A 16,268-nucleotide genomic window follows, 5' to 3' on the forward strand; every position below is an offset into this window, starting at 1 on the left:
TGGAGTAATAGAAGTTTGGTTTTTAACTAAAAATCAAAATTAGAAGAAAATAAGAGGAATAGCACTATGGTGCAACTGTATGTTTAAGGGTTTCAATGTAAGTTGTAAAACTGATCAAAATTAACTTTTGTTAAGTAATCTTTTTAAATTTATTCTGGTGTTTGATTTGATAATACAAATACAATGTCCAAAAACCAGATATCTTTAAGACACATCTTTTCACAAAAACAAGACATCTTTAAAGACGCATCTTCCAAGTAATATGAAGCTTTTTCATTTCAGTTTAATACAATACTTGTTCTTTGAATAGAGCTATTGGATGGCAAACTGGTTCTTGTAATATATGATTACATTTAGGTTAAAAATAAATAAAATTTAATTTAATGCTCTTTGAAAATTTGGTTTGCAGTTTACTTCTTCATTATATGTTTGTACAAATGAGTACATGCCATTTTTGGCAGTCAGCAGACTTTAGCCTGTTATAAGTAAAGGTTATGGGCTTACAAATGCTGGCCACCAAATATAAGATAGACCACAGTTTACTAAATTTATTTCTAAAATCATAGTTTCTGCTGTGTCAAAATTTTCACTTTATTTGATCAGATCAACATACTATTTTGATGGTGTTGGCAGAAGTATGCTACCACTACTTTTAACTACATATATAATGGTAATGGGAAAACACATTAAATGGGATAGATTTATGACCAGCAACTCTGCATTATGACATAAAAATGTACTACATGTTTCCTTCTTTGTAACTGTTTTTTTTTTTTAAATTGATTTTAGAGGAATTGTTTGAGGTGTTCCCAGTGGTTGTTGAATATATTTTTAATGAAGCATTAATGAGGCAATTTTTTTCACTAATCACTTCATTTTTATTGCACCTGAACTCATTTATATAAGAATAAATAAGTTCTATTTATAAAATAATAAACAGGAATAAAATACCCCAGGGGCTCACATCTGGTGAGTATGGGCTTGGCACACCCAGGGTCCTGAGCTGGATATCATCATCCTTCTCTTTCATGGTGTTTCCCTTCTCTCTCTCTTTCTCTCTCTCTCAGGGTAACTGAATTTTTTTTGGCTGGTGTAGCATAAGCCTCAAGCTTCCTTGCACCATATGGCTAATAATAATAAAATAATATAGTAATAGTGTTTGCCATATGGTGCAAGGAAGCCACAGGATTTTACTGCACTGGCAGGGGAGGGGGGGGACCCAATAGATAAGAAAATACAAATTACAGTCAGTCAAATTACAGACCCAATAGATAAGAAAATACAAATTACAGTCAGTCCTTGTATAGCACGATAGTTGTGTTCCTAGAAACCCTCATGCAATGCAAAATCATGCAATATAAACAACAGGCCCTATGGGAAAAATAGGGTTAGGTGCCGACCACCCAAGATTGAACACACATTTGTAACCAAAACATTACCAAACACAATAAATAATCGTAATAAAATATGTAAGTATTTTCTTACAACTGTTACGTAATAAAATATTGCTAATGCTTTTGCTTCTATTGTAAGCAAACTTGTTTTTTGTTTGATTTTCTATCCAAACAGTTGACAGCCGTTGCATCTCTTTCAATTCTTTGTTTCTTAATCTAATGGATTTTAATTACACTTTGAGTTGTTCCTGCTATGAAAGTTGTTTTTATTTTCTCTGCATTCTTTGTAATTCTCTGCATTGCCTCATTTAGGTCTGTAGCATGTGCAATATCACATGGTCTTTCATTTTGCTCAAAGCGTTTCACAGTTTCATATTTTTTCGCTATCGACAGTGGCGGACTGCCCACAAGCCTTACCGGGGAAACCCCGGTGGGCCGGAGGCCGGTGCGATTTTGGCCATAAACCATAGTATGAGGCCACTATAAATTTTCCCGGGTAAGAATTTTTGACCCAGTCTGCCTCTGTTTATCGATATTGCTTTTTTTTTTTTTCTCTCTCTGAATCTGCAGTGTCTTCACCAGGACATTTTCTTTTCACACCTTTTAAGTATTTTACTCATTTTTAGGAAATAAAGCACAATTACAAAACGAGGAGGCGCACTTGATACACATAAACAAAGCTGTGCGCATGTAGCAACTGAATTAGCAACTGAATAAACAACACCGTAAAGGCAGAGATACACTATTAACACCTCACATTTTACTAAAGCACATTTCTAGGGATTACTACCATAAAACAATTTCCAGTTGCGTTTCTGCTAGTGGAATCTGTTGTTTATAACATTATGGTAGTAAACTCGATCTAATTGCATTTGCGATTATACTGATAGCTGGAATTGTGTTGGTTTTTACGTTATTATGGTGAAATGTGTTTCCCCTTCTCTGATTTAAAACACATAAATACATTTTCAGAATCTTCTCTTCATTCCTATCGTGTTGCGTTCAGTTGGGGGTGATTCTGCGTTCGACTACCATTTCTTATAAACACAAAGGCGAATCGTGCATAAGTGAATTCGGTTCGTGTTATATAAGATATCGTTCCCCTATTTATAAATCGTGTATGATCAAATTCGTGTAATGTAAACACGTGTTATACGAGGACTGACTGTATATGCTTACCTCCTCATACAGGTAACTATCCAGTTGACCTTTGAATTTATTCAAACTAAGCAAGTTATCACCATTTATGACCCAAAAGCATTTGGAATCTATTGCAGGGTAACCAAAAGTGGTGAAGAGAATGCAATCTGGAGACCTCCTGGTTGAAACAGCTACCTCCAAACATTGAGTGGCTATTAAAGACAATACATTTGATGGGTTGCCAGTATCTGTACTTTACCCCACGATACCTCAAATTCATCGAAAAGCATCATCACAGAATGGGACCTTTTTACAGTGTCTCAGGATGAATTAGTTCTGGAACTTGGGAATCAAAAGGTAATCAGTGTGAGACGAATAATGACCAAAAAAGGTAGAAATCTTATAAAACACGATCCATCATTTTAACTTTCAGCACTCCTGATTTGCATCCACAGTAAAAGCTGGCTATTTAAACTGCCATATTCAGCCTTACATTAGGACTCACATCTGGTGAGTATGGGCTTGGAAAACCAGGATCCTGAGCTGAATATCATCATACTTCTCTTTCTTGGTGATTTTTGTCTCTCTTTCTCTCTCTCTCTGGGTACTTCAGAAATTTTTTTTTTTTTTTGGCCAGTGCAGCATTAGCCTCAGACTTCCTTGCACCATGTAGCTAATAATAATAATAATAAATCCTCTGGATTTTTTTAAATGCCAGAAATATGGCCATTCTCGACAGGCATGCAGAGGTGATGCCATCTGTTCCATTTGTGGATCAAAGGATCACACAGAAGCAGATTGTTCAGCCTCAACTTCCAACTGCAAAGGAAGTCACCTTGCCTTCTCTAAATCTTGTGGAATGCGGAAAACTGGGGTAAAAAAAATTCAAAAGTACAATATTGAACATAAAGTCACATATCATGAGGTACACAGACAAATTATGTTGACTATGCCTAGTCCAAATATCTTATGCCTTTTGCACCTGAAGTTATCATTCAATTGCAGTTCAAACGGATGTGTCAATACTGCCCAACACCTCTCTAGATAACTGGGTTAAAGCAACTTTATCAACCACTGGAAAAGATACTACCAAAACCAGAATCTACTCTGAACTGAAACCAGAGGGGGTAATTGCTATTAAGATAATTAATTTACATCAGGACGGGAAACTTGTTCCCACTATAAATATAATCCTGACTTTTAACTCACCATCTCCTAATGAGATTAAAACTGGCTACATCAACTGTTGAGTGCATCTGTATGTTCCAAATCCTTTATGATGTTTTAGGTGCCACAAGTATGGACATTCTCAAATGGCCTGCCATTGGAGTCCTTGCATACGGTCAATGTGGTGCAAAGAACCACGAAATAACTTTGTTCAGCCACAAAACCCACCTGCATTAACTTCCAGGGAGAACACCGTCTACTCAAGAGCATGCCAGAGGTGGAAAGAAGAAAAAGAAATTCAATGGCTGAAGGCACAGCTGAACATATATCAGTAGGCAAGGAAAACGGTTAAACCTATAAATATCAACAAACCGACCTATGTTCAGAAGGTAGCAGGGAGATGTTCCATCAGAACTCAGACGGACATGACCATTCCTCCAAAAGAGTCATTCACTCCCATCGCACATTACCCCTTAACCTCACAAAAACCTGCACAGAACGACTGATCAGCTACTACTCCCATATTGGTACCTCCTAATGCTCCACAAGTAACAAAAAAAATTGGCAAAGAAAACACCAAGAAAATTGAAGTATCCCCTAGTACTAAGAAAACATGTATGTCAGGGAGAAGGAGGTACTAGATTATTCTGTCTTGGAACTCTGCTCAGGAGAAAATGGACACAGGACTGCGTCCATACTTCCCCAGAAAGGATAAATCCAGGACTTAGAAATGTAAGCCTTCAGCACCTTGGAGGCCACCTGATGGACCTACCAAGCCAAAATAATGGCTAAATTCCTACAGTGGAATTGATGCTAATGTGTAAAACTCTTAAAACTTTCATAGGTTTCAACACACCATTGTTAATCATGCTCAATTCTTGCACTGTCATGACTATGCTTGACCATTGCCCAAAGAGACAAGTGCAGTGTCATTCCTTTGTTTCCTTTACATTTACAATGCCCTTTACATTTACAAGGGCTGAATATGCCCATAGAGTGTATGTTTATGGATTTTGTGACAAAACTGTGGTTGCTGAATGCCAGTGATGTTTTCCCAAACTGCAGAATTCCAAAGTGACAAGTTAAGGATGTCTTTTGTGCTAGCACAGTGACTTTGCTGTTCTTACTGTCTCAATTATGTTCTCTTGCTCAGGCATATGTGATGAAACACTGCACGTGCTTTGTCAGACTACATTCAATCAAGGTTGCAAAGATGCACAAGTTATGAGCACGATTTGCATTGTTGTGTTGCTGAGGATCGACAAACATTACATAATTCCATAGTTAAATTAGAATTGGCTTGTGTTCATATGAACTTTTTTATGAAAAGCTGCCTCAGAAATAGACTCCTGAAGTTATGCCATAACTTTGTGAATCACATATATACTTCCCATAAAAAGAGGAATAGGGAATGAAGACAGCTCAAGCAAGGAATGCTAGGTAGAAATTTAAGATGGAACAGGTGACTTGGAAAGTCTACAAGTGGGCTGCCTTAAAAATATGGAGAATTAGAACACAAAGAATGAAGTGAATGTCTCTCAACTAAAAAGGCTACCAAAACAATGCAGGAAAAAAAAGAGGAGAATAAGAAAAGGATTAACTTAAATGTTTTTACCATGCAGGCAGGAAAGTTGGGAGGGACGCACCTTTTTTCGAAAAATTTGGGGTATAAAAACCGGGTGCGTCTTATACAGTGGTAGTAGATTTTTTTTTTGCTTGCATTTCCCACTTTTTCGTGCTTGTTGTCTTTGCGCTATTGTTTCGCACTTGTTACCGGCATATTAGGTTACATTTTGCCACGTTCTGCCCAGAAATGGCTCAGAAAAGATTTTCGTACAGTGCTGAATTCAAGTTAAAAGTGATCCATTGCAAAAGTGAATGGAAATCGTGCTGCTGAACGTAAGTTTGGTGCTCCTCCTCCAACTGAGAAAACAATCAGAGACTGGCTACGGGAAGAATAAACCCTACTGAAAACGCCACGGCAGAAGGCCATGAGAGGCAAGTCAGCAAAATGGCCTGATTTAGAAAGGGGATTGAAGAGCAAAGGGCAATTGGAATTCCTGTGTCAACAAAGATGGTTCAGCATGAGGCAAGAAGAATTGCTGAAGAAAAATAAGTTACTGATTTCAAAGGAGGACACAATTAGTGCTTCAGGTTCATGAAACAGAATGGACTAAGCATGCGTACCCGCACCAGACTTGCCCAAAAGATGCCTGAAAGCTATGAGCAGAAGGTCCTTGAATTTCATCGTTTTGTCATTCAATGTCGGAAGGCACATCAGTTTGAGTTGGGACAGATTGCAAATATGGATGAAGTCCCCCTTCAATTTGATGTCCCAAGTAATAGAACTGTTGATAAGAAGGGGGTAACCAATGCCATAAACAATGCCAAAAGAAGACATTCCTTGAGGAGTGATTGTCCACATTCATGACAAGGGTTGGATGGATCAGGAGATGCAAAAAATATAAAGAAAATTGCTGCAGATCAAAAAACAAATTTGCCGTCATACCTGGAGTCTTGACATCCCAGCTCCAACCACTTGATGTCAGCATTAACACACCCTTCAAAGCTGCCACGAGAGACGAATGGAACCAATGGATGAAGTCTTCTGGAGACAATTTGACACCAGCAGGAAGAGTGAAGAAACCAACTAGAAGAGAAGTTTGTACCTGGGTGAAAAGATCCTGGGATAATATCAAGATTGAGATCGTTGTCAAGTCATTTAAGAAGTGTGGCATTTCAAATGCCATAGATGGAACTGAGGATGAGGCAATATACGAAGGCAGTGATTCGTCATCAGACACAGATGAGGACAAGCTAATGGATGGGAATTTTGACAGTGATGAGGAGTTGTATGAATTTTATGATGAATGAAACTTGAGTTCAATAACTTTATGTAATACATTGTTTTTCAAATTTCGGGCCCCAAAATTAAGGTGTGTCTTATACATGGGGAAATACGGTAAATCCTAAGAAGAATACTTTTACACCTAAAAAAATGAGAACAGGAGGGTGAGAAAGAGAGAAGGTAATAAGGGGTAGAGGGAACTTTATGTTGACTAGATCAACCCAGAGGTGATTAGCAGCTTAAAAAAAAAAAAAAAAGTAGCAAGGTTCTAGTCAGCTCAGGACCCTGGGTTGTGCCAAGTCCCTGCTCACCAGATGCGAGCCCCTGGGATTGATCAATGTGGTTGGCCTTCGAAGGAACTTCTCTGGTTGTCATTAGGTTTCTGTTGAAGGTCATAGCTGTGATTTTGGCTGGCAGAAGAGTTGCTTGAATTTAGATGCTGTTTTCAGGCAACCACTGATTTGGGATAGAATTGGCCCAGTAAATGAATATGGACTGCCTCCTGTGGAATTTTGCAGAGGTTCTGCACAAAGTCAACTTTATCAGGTGGAGATAGACGGAAGTCTAGGTGCCACCTTAGACATAATAATAATGCCTCCTGTGGAAGGTGTTGGGCTTGGGGGGGGGAGAGCCTCACTGAAATAAGTTTGAAGTAAGACTGCTGAAAGTCTACACCTTGCTTCTTATTTGTAGCCGAGGCTCTGAAGCACTGAACGAAGAATGCTCCCTCAAAATTCCTTCAGTGATATGAAGGGTCAGTAGAGCAGGTGATTGCATTTTGGAAACCTCAAAAACCCTCTACAACAAAGTGCATAGGAACCTATTTCAGATTTTTTTTTTTTTTTTTTTTAATCTTGCCAAACTTGACATCTTTGAAGTGTTCTTAAATCCTCGTTCAAAATCTCGTAAGACTTGCCTACATATGTAGAATTACATGTAAATATTGCAGTAAGTAAACTGGGCCCTTGTGGTTGCCAGAGGGTGGTCTGTTGAACAACTGAAACAGTGAATTAACATATCTTGAAACAGCATTTCAACAACAAAATCTGAAATTGTTACTAAGCTTGTTAACAAAACTTGAGTGAAGGAATGGATTAATCTGCCCAGAGTCATTTTTAATTCTGATCACAGCTGCTGATCTTAAATGGGGTTTATCTGACCCATCCTTTAGTTTCCTTGGAAGGTACTAAACATTACAGCAGAATTGGATTTTTTTTTTTTTTTTTAATAATAATAATAAGCATAATTTTTGTGCTGGGGAAAAGTGACTTTAATCTATTGATACTGGTGGATTTGGTTTTAAAAAAACCTCAAGATAAATCAGTTTGTTTACTTAGGACAAACTCAACCTGTATATCTTCCTTCGTGTAAACTTTAATTACTTTCAATTAATTCTTGGCCCCATGTGCAAAGTGATATTTTCCAAGCGATTTATAGTGAAACTTTTTTTTTTAGTGTTTTTCTAGAGTGAGTACTAGCTTTTTTCATAAAGCCTCTCTCGCTAGCAATGTTACTACCTTATATTTTGGTCACTGGTTGGCGCCGCCCCTGCCTTCACATGGCGGGGCCAGTAACCTGGGAGAAGCCCCTCTCCCGGGGCTAAAAGGAGCAACAATGGATTGTGGCAAATATCCACCACTAGACCTAACAGACCCTCAACGTACTGACATCCGTAGAAGGGAACATGATCTTAGTCTCTTGAAAAGAATAAGAACAGATTCTAGCAAATCAGAACCACCAGCTTTTCTGTTAATGCATTCATTATTGACTCAACCAGTAAGCAAATTGTCTCCCTTTGTCATTCAAAGATGTCTTGAAAATTCAGCAGGAACACCAAAAATGGTAAAACAACACCAGTCAGGAGATCTATTAATTGAAGCCATGCAGACAAGACACTCTGAACAGGTATTGAAACTGTCAACTATAAGCGCAATCATAATCAAAATCACGCTGCATAATACACTGAACTCCTCAAAAGGATTTATTAAACGTCACCAAAGAGGAGATAGTTACGGAAATATAAGAACAAAAAGTAACACAAGCAATGCGAATTATGATCCAGAAGGATGATAAACTAGTTCCAACATGAAATATCATATTGACATTCAGTACACCAAATTTACCAAACTCAGTGAAAGCAGGCTATCTGCACTGCCGAGTCCAGGCATACATTGCAAATCCCTTAAGATGTTTCAAATGCCAAAAATTCGGTCATTCTCAAACCACATGCAGAGCATGAAATTACATGTCCTAATTGTGGTTCGAAAAATCATTCTCAAGCAGATTGTACTTCAAAATCTCCAGAGTGCCCAAATTGTGTAAGAAGGATCATCCAGCTTATTCAAAATCATGTGATCTGTGGAAAATGGAAAAAAAGATACAGAAGTTTAAGTTCAAAAACAAAGTATTATATCAAGAAGCAAGAAGGCAAGTCAAGGTAACTATGCTAAAATGCAGCTATGCTACTGCTATCCAAAACTGTCAAGCTGTTGCAACCCAAACAGAGGTGTCAATCCCACCTAACACATCCATTGCAGAATGGGCACAATCTGTACTATTGACAAATCAGCCCGCTAACAAACCTGTTTCAATCAATGAAATAAACAATACCCCACTGTCAGTTCCATCTAAAATCACATCAATCGATAAAGCACAAAGGCAACACGCCACTGAATTGTAACAACCAAATTCAAGCAGCATGGGCAGTGAAGCTGTAAATTCACAAGAAGAAACAGTCCTTGATCTTCATGCAGAAGATGACATGGAGACTGGATGTTCACTTACTGGAACCGTTTATGTAGAAGGGAGTACAAAATATGGACGCCCTTATTTTCCAAGAAAGGATAAGACTAAACATGATTGTCAAAAGCAAACTGCTCCCTCTTACAAGAAACAGACAGAATCATCTTCCCTCTCTGAAACCAAATAATGAAGAACATTGTACAATGAAATTGCAGAGCTTTACGCAGTAATACTAGATATAGACAATTTGATCTCATGATGTAATCCTGTAGCCATATGCTTGCAAGAGACTTACTTAAATCCACAGGTAACTTGTTCAATTAAACATTATACAGCCTATAGAAAAGATAGAATTTCTTCAAGCCATGCAGAAGGTGCATGGCTTGAAGAAATTCTTGCAATTCTAGTGGATTGTAAATTTACAGCAAGAAACATTCTACTTTAGACCCACTTAGAAGCCATTTCAGTTCGTGTAGCAATGGGACAAACAATAACTCTAGTCTCATTATACCTTCCACCTAACAATATTTACATGTTGAAAGAATTACAAGATCTTGTAAAACAAATACCATCTCCTATTTGTCTTCTTGGTGACTTAATGCACATCATTCACTATGGGGATCTGCTCACATGGATAATAGAGGGCACTTGCTAGAAAAGCTCATAGACCAACTGAACCTAACATTGCTGAACACTGGTCATAACACCTACAATCATCTCTCCATGGGATCTATGTCAGCAATTGACTTATCTATTTGTTCCCCTGAGTTACTTCCTATTATAGATTGGACAGTTTTAAATGATCTGCACAACAGTGATCATTTCCCAATTATATGCAGAATTCAAACAATGCAGACACCTTACCCTGATCATCAGGTATTATAAAAATTTTCCAAAGCAGATTGGGAAAAGTATTCTGTCTCCATCTCCTTTGATAGCTATTGATACGACTAGGTCCATTGATGATGTCACTGAGCACATTACTAAACAAATACTAGCAGCAGCTTCCAAAGCAATACCATGGTCTTCTGCTTTCAAACACAGAAACCTAAAAACACTGGTGGAATGATGCTTGTACTGTAGTGAAAAAGGAAAAAAAAATAAAGCCTGGTATCTGTTCTGTAAGTTTCCAACCACTGACAACTTAATTCAGTTTAAAAGGCTTAATCAAAAGCATGACAAATTAGAAGACAAGCCAAAAAAAGAATCATGGATACAGACAGTTTGCCTCCTCTATCACAAAAGACAGCAGTAAAATTATTTGGAAAAAAATTCGACAACTAAATGGCAAATATTTAGTGGTTTCTGCTCCAATTTTAACCAAGAACGGACAAGAAATATCTTCACCACAAAAAATAGCTAACGCACTTTCAGAGACTTTCTCTGAAACGTCTGCCACTACAGCTTATGATATTTATTTTCTACAAATCAAAACCACAGCAGAAAAATATAAGAAACTTCCAAACTACCCAGTCTCTAGCCTACGATCAATCTTTTCGTATTTTTGATCTCCAAACAGCATTAAACAGATCATCTAGCCTACAATCAACCTTTTCGTATTTTTGATCTCCAAACAGCATTAAACAGATCATCTAATAGTGCTGCTGGAGCTAATGAAATCTTTTATGTAATGCTGAAACATCTAAACAATATAGCTTTGAATTTGCTAATAACATTCTTTAATCGGATCTTTCTTGAAGGTAAATATCCCTCTACCTGGCATCACTCCATTATTTTAGCCTTTCCCAAACCAGGAAAGGATCAATCACTCACAGAAAATTACCGACCAATCCCCCTCACTAGTTGTTTAGGTAAAACTCTAGAAAGGATTGATACACAGATGACTTACCTGGGTTCTTGAAACTCAAAAGCTGCTGAACAACAATCAGTTTGGATTCCGACCAAATAGAACCACTTTGGATCTCATGGTGAAAGCCGAGACTAACATCTGTAATGCTTATGAGAAAAATGAACATCTTGTAATGGTAAGTTTGGATATTGAAAAGGCTTTTGACACAACCTGGAGGTATGGCATATTGTGAGAACTTTATTCCCTAGGATTGCAGGGACACTTAACCGAAATTTCTTCAAAACTTTCTCCGAAACAGAACTTTTCAGGTTCGTTATCAAACAGTACTTTCTCGTATCTATACTCATGAAGAAGGTGTTGCACAAGGGTCAATACTTAGCGCTACTCTTTTTTTTCACTTACACTGAACACTATAACCCACAACATTCCCAATATTGCCAAATTATACATGTACTCCGATGATCTCACTCTATCTTGCAGTTCAAAAAATATTCATACTATTGAAAGACAGCTGCAACTCTCCATAAATAAGCTAGAAATATGGACACAGCAGAATAGATATTGTATGCCAGAACAAAAAACAGTTGCAATTCACTTCTACAAAAAATGCAAGCTGCATCCAGAACCAGAACTTCGGCTAATGAACCACCTGATACCACTCGCCAGTAATCTTTGTTTCCTAGGTTTAATGTTGGACACCAAACTTAACTTTGTTTCTCACATAACATATCTCCAAACTGTTTGTTTAAAGAAACTAAATATTCTTCGGTCCATTTCTGCCATGAAATGGGGTGCCGATAGACACTCTCTTCTACATCTGTATCATGCTCTTGTCAGGTCTCGCTTAGATTATGGAGCTGTTGTCTGTGACTCAGCTAGGAAAAGTGCACTAACCAGACTGAACACACAACATAGTGCCCTTCGTACTGTGCTAGGAGCCTTTAGAACATCCCTCCCCCTTCCATTTCACCTTAGAAGGAAAATGCTGCTCATTAATTATGCAGCCAAAATTCAAAGCCTTCGGCCCATCCTGTTCGACCTTTGCTTCTCAACCCTGATTGGATCACGTTCTACAACAGCAAAGTTACTGAAAATAGACCCACTGGTATTCGATTAAAAGAAGTGATATGTGCCTGAGACATAAATTTGACAATATGCTTCAAGAGAATGATGTACCTGATCCACCCTGGTCTGTAACTGTCCCTCACTGTGATACCTTAAGATGGTTCGAAAACACTATTCTGTTGATGTGGTGGCTGTCTTTTCCTCTTTTACACTTTCTGTATCACTACCAGTTGAGTGTAGCAGTTACACTGCAGAATTATATGCAATAAAATTAGCCCTAGAAAATATAAACTTCCCACAATACTAGCAATATAATATACACAGATTCCATGAGTGCAGTGTTTGCATTAGACATCCCGTCATAAAACAAATTTTTTCCTGCTTAAACCACCTATGAACAGTAAGAATCATGCAGTGATATTTTGCTGGATCCCAGGGCATTCTGGTATCACAGGTAATGAGAGAGCAGATCAGGCAGCCAAACAACCAATCAGTACAATACCATCACATTACCAAGTACCATATATAGATTATTTGAAGCACATTAAAAAAATCTATACATTTCAGTGGTCTGAAATCTGGAGGTCACAAACGAACAACAAATTGCTCTTAATCAAAGAGGAACCAGCATTATGGAAATCTAGCTTCAGGCAAAACAGACAGGAAGAGGTTGTTCTAGCTAGATTATGCATAGGGCATACACATCCAACCCATATATATTTATTCAAGGAGGATGTCCCACCTCAATGCATGCATTGTACTTTACCACTTACCGTCATCATATACTCTTAGATTGTAAGCACTCTTCCTATTTCCGAAAATATATTTCTTTCACTGTCAAAACTGAAAGAGCCTCTATCACTTGCCCATATTATTGGAAATAATATGGGCAAGTGATACAATGCAATGCAATTAAAATACAATGCAAATTTAAATGAACTATTTACCTATCTTAAGCAGATGTGAATATAGGATTTTCTATTATGACAAATTGGACTGAATTTTTATATAAAAACATATCATAGGAATAGGCACATTTTGGCCTCACTTGCCCTTGTGCCCAAAAACACCAATACCAATTAATTCTTTTCAAAATTGCAAAAAAAATATTTAAGAGAAATTATACATAAGGGATATTGTGAAGATTTGAATTCATTTTCATTAAATGAAAATAAATTCATTTTCATGGAATTAGGTTTGTACCTAATTATTAGGCTCCTCCACAATCTTAATATCAAAATACTTTTCTTCTTCCCAGGGCTGTTTATAAAGTGGGTAGCCTGAAGATCTTTTCATCTAGCAAATCCCCCTATTAGAGGGAATCCATTATTCTTAATGCTCATTGATCACACCTCCCTCTTGTACTATAAAAAAAGTTGTGTCCCATCACTTCAGCTATCCCAGTGTAACAGTCTACTTGAAATTTTTTCTCTCTCTCTCTCTCTCTCTCTCTCTCTCTCTCTCTCTCTCTAGAATTCAGGTAAGCCTTTCCACAATCTTGCTTATTTGATAATCTTCTTTTAGATTTTATTTCCATATTCCTCCCCACCTCAAGTTAATTTTCTGGAAATTTCCTTATGTATTTGTGTGCACCTCTTTTCTATAACACCTGGTTGCCCTCATCTCAATATTCCTTACGGACAATTTCTTGTTAAACCTTCTTTGTAATTCTGTAAAGAATTAATTGAAAGTAATTTACCTGAACTTAATGATCAGAATGCCAATATTGTATTAAAATTCATCAATGTGACTTCATAATGAAATCCTATTGTAACTCTGAAATTGCAAATTTTTTTCTATCATATTTAAACTGCCCATATAGGCTTGATTAAGTTTAATTGAGCTTTGAAACATTGCTAATCTTAAGTGTAAATTGATGTTATTCACTTTCAATAAATATTTAAAACTCTGTCGTGTGGTGTAACAGTGTTTTTAATTTCCTTTAAATCATAATTATATTGTAGATTTTTCACTTTTCTTCTCATGTTTTTTCCTAAACCACTAATCATGTCCAAATCCCTCCTTACTATTGTTTTGTGTGTGAAGTATCCCATAAAAATCCTTTTCTCTGAATGAGCAGCTACATTCATCATTGATTCTCCTATATGTGCGAGGTGGAATTAATAGGTCTGTTAAAAAGTGTGAAGATGGAAGCATAAATTACACAAAATGCCATAACTAATAGAATGATAGCAGAAATTGGAAATATTGTAGGCATGAAAAAGAATGTGAATATCCTGTATGTTATAATGAATTAAGCAAAATTATAGGCTGAATTGAAAAGCCAATTAGAGAGAAAGTAACTGTAAAGCAAAAAATGATTAAATTAATGAGTAATAGCCAACATCAGATATGGGTGGGTAATTTTGGTTATAAGTCCGAAAAAGGGGTAGGGCAAATATAAAATTAAAATCTGATGTTAACTAAAAGTAAATATTGATACATGATCTGGTATTTCATCAGGGGACTACACCTGATCATGTACCAAATCACTGCATTCCTATGCAAACTTATGTTAGAGGAAAGATTAAAATATAGCAAAAAAAAAGGGAGGGAGAAAAAGATAAGACCTCTAAAAACATAACTAAGGTAGTGCCAATGCGGTGTATGTAATTAAAATATTAAATTAAACAAATTAGAGTGTAAATTCCTTATTTTCATGTACATGGCTTAAGAGTATAAAATGTAATGTAAATTCTGAATCATCTAAAGGACAAAAGTTTTTGAAAAAATGTTTTTCAAAACATTGATGCTCACTATTATTTAGCATTGATTAATAATAAATTTCTTCTTTCCCTCTCAACTTTCTACATATGATTGGCTTTTTAATTCAGCCTCTAATTTTATATAATTTTACCTTTAAAAAAAAAATTTTTTTTTAGGTTCTTAACATTCTTTTTTTTTTCTCACTCTTTTCCCTTGCATTCAGGTGCAATTCCTGTTTTCCTTTTCTTTGCATTTCCTATTCATACATGCTATATATATATATATATATTTTTTTTTTTTTTTTTTTGTTTCCTAGCAGTGATTTTTACCTATATGTTGCACTGTGTTATTATCATCATTAGCTATATGGTGCAAGGAAGCCTGAGGCTTTTGCTGCAGAAAACGTTTAGTGTTTAAAACCTTATCATTGTTTATAGTGTGTGTTTTGTTTTTTTTTTGAAAAAAATTGAGTTGAGTTGAGTTTGTCTGGGAATTTCATAGGCTTTCTGGGCATTTATAGGCTGCTCAATTCCATCAGAAAATTGATTTTTCCAAAAAAAAAAATTATTTTTTCCCCTTACTACATTGCAATTTATGGAGATGCTTCATTGGTACACCATGGTCTACATGCCTTTTCTACTAATATTTCTATCAGTAGTGTTTGAAATTCATATTTAATCTAAACTATCCCTTAGGTGTTAAATCACGAGGATTTTACTTCACAGTAAGTTTTCTTTGTTTTCATTCTTTCTTTGGGATAGTTTTCCTTCACATGCATTTCTTAATTTATTGCTACCACAAATTGGAGTTATTTTAAGTTTCTTCTCAACCCATAAACCATTCATAGTACTATGGTTTAACAAACCTTTTGCATTAACCTTAAACTGTACTAATCCAAGCCTCAATAAGAAATGGATTGCAATACTATATACTGATAGAGTGACTTCATTGAAAAATGTTATTACTTCATTATGCAACGTTCATTGGCATAACTGAGAGCTAAAAATTGATTGCTGATGCAGAGTTACTAGTTTGTTGCCAGTATTAGCAAAACATTTTTAAAATTTATTTTAAATAGTAAAATAATGCAAGCATAATGATAAAATAATTTTATCATTATGATAAATAACTTCTTTGAATTATTAATTTGTGTTAAAAATTATCATGAACTTTTTTTTTCCATGTGTTTTAGGTATACATTCATGGTAAATGCCTATGTATCTGATCTGAAGTATTGTTTTCAGGTTTTCTCCAACGTGTTTCCTGGAGTCAGATGGCCAAGTGACCTGCGATGCTTGCCCAATTGGTTATGAAGGGCGTAAATGTGAGCGATGTGCACCTGGTTATGAAGGTAATCCCAATGTTCCTGGAGGAAGCTGTAGAGTTAGAGGTTAGT

General features: G+C 36.4%; 1 protein-coding gene across 11 annotated transcripts in view; it reads left to right on the forward strand.

The window, feature by feature from the left end:
• The window catches only part of trol (terribly reduced optic lobes), a 1,731,230-nt gene that overhangs the window by 909,725 nt on the left and 805,237 nt on the right, over positions 1 to 16,268 (forward strand). For all 11 annotated transcript variants that reach the window (XM_090387691.1, XM_090387694.1, XM_090387699.1 and 8 more), the window contains one exon: positions 16,117 to 16,262. In XM_090387691.1, coding sequence (XP_090243817.1) covers positions 16,117 to 16,262 — 146 coding nt within the window. The remainder of the gene's footprint in view (positions 1 to 16,116; positions 16,263 to 16,268) is intronic.

Source organism: Mastigoproctus giganteus, chromosome 13 (genome assembly GCF_048544385.1).
Source record: "Mastigoproctus giganteus isolate SK-2022 chromosome 13, ASM4854438v1, whole genome shotgun sequence".
Classification (NCBI taxonomy): Eukaryota; Metazoa; Arthropoda; class Arachnida; order Uropygi; family Thelyphonidae; genus Mastigoproctus; species Mastigoproctus giganteus.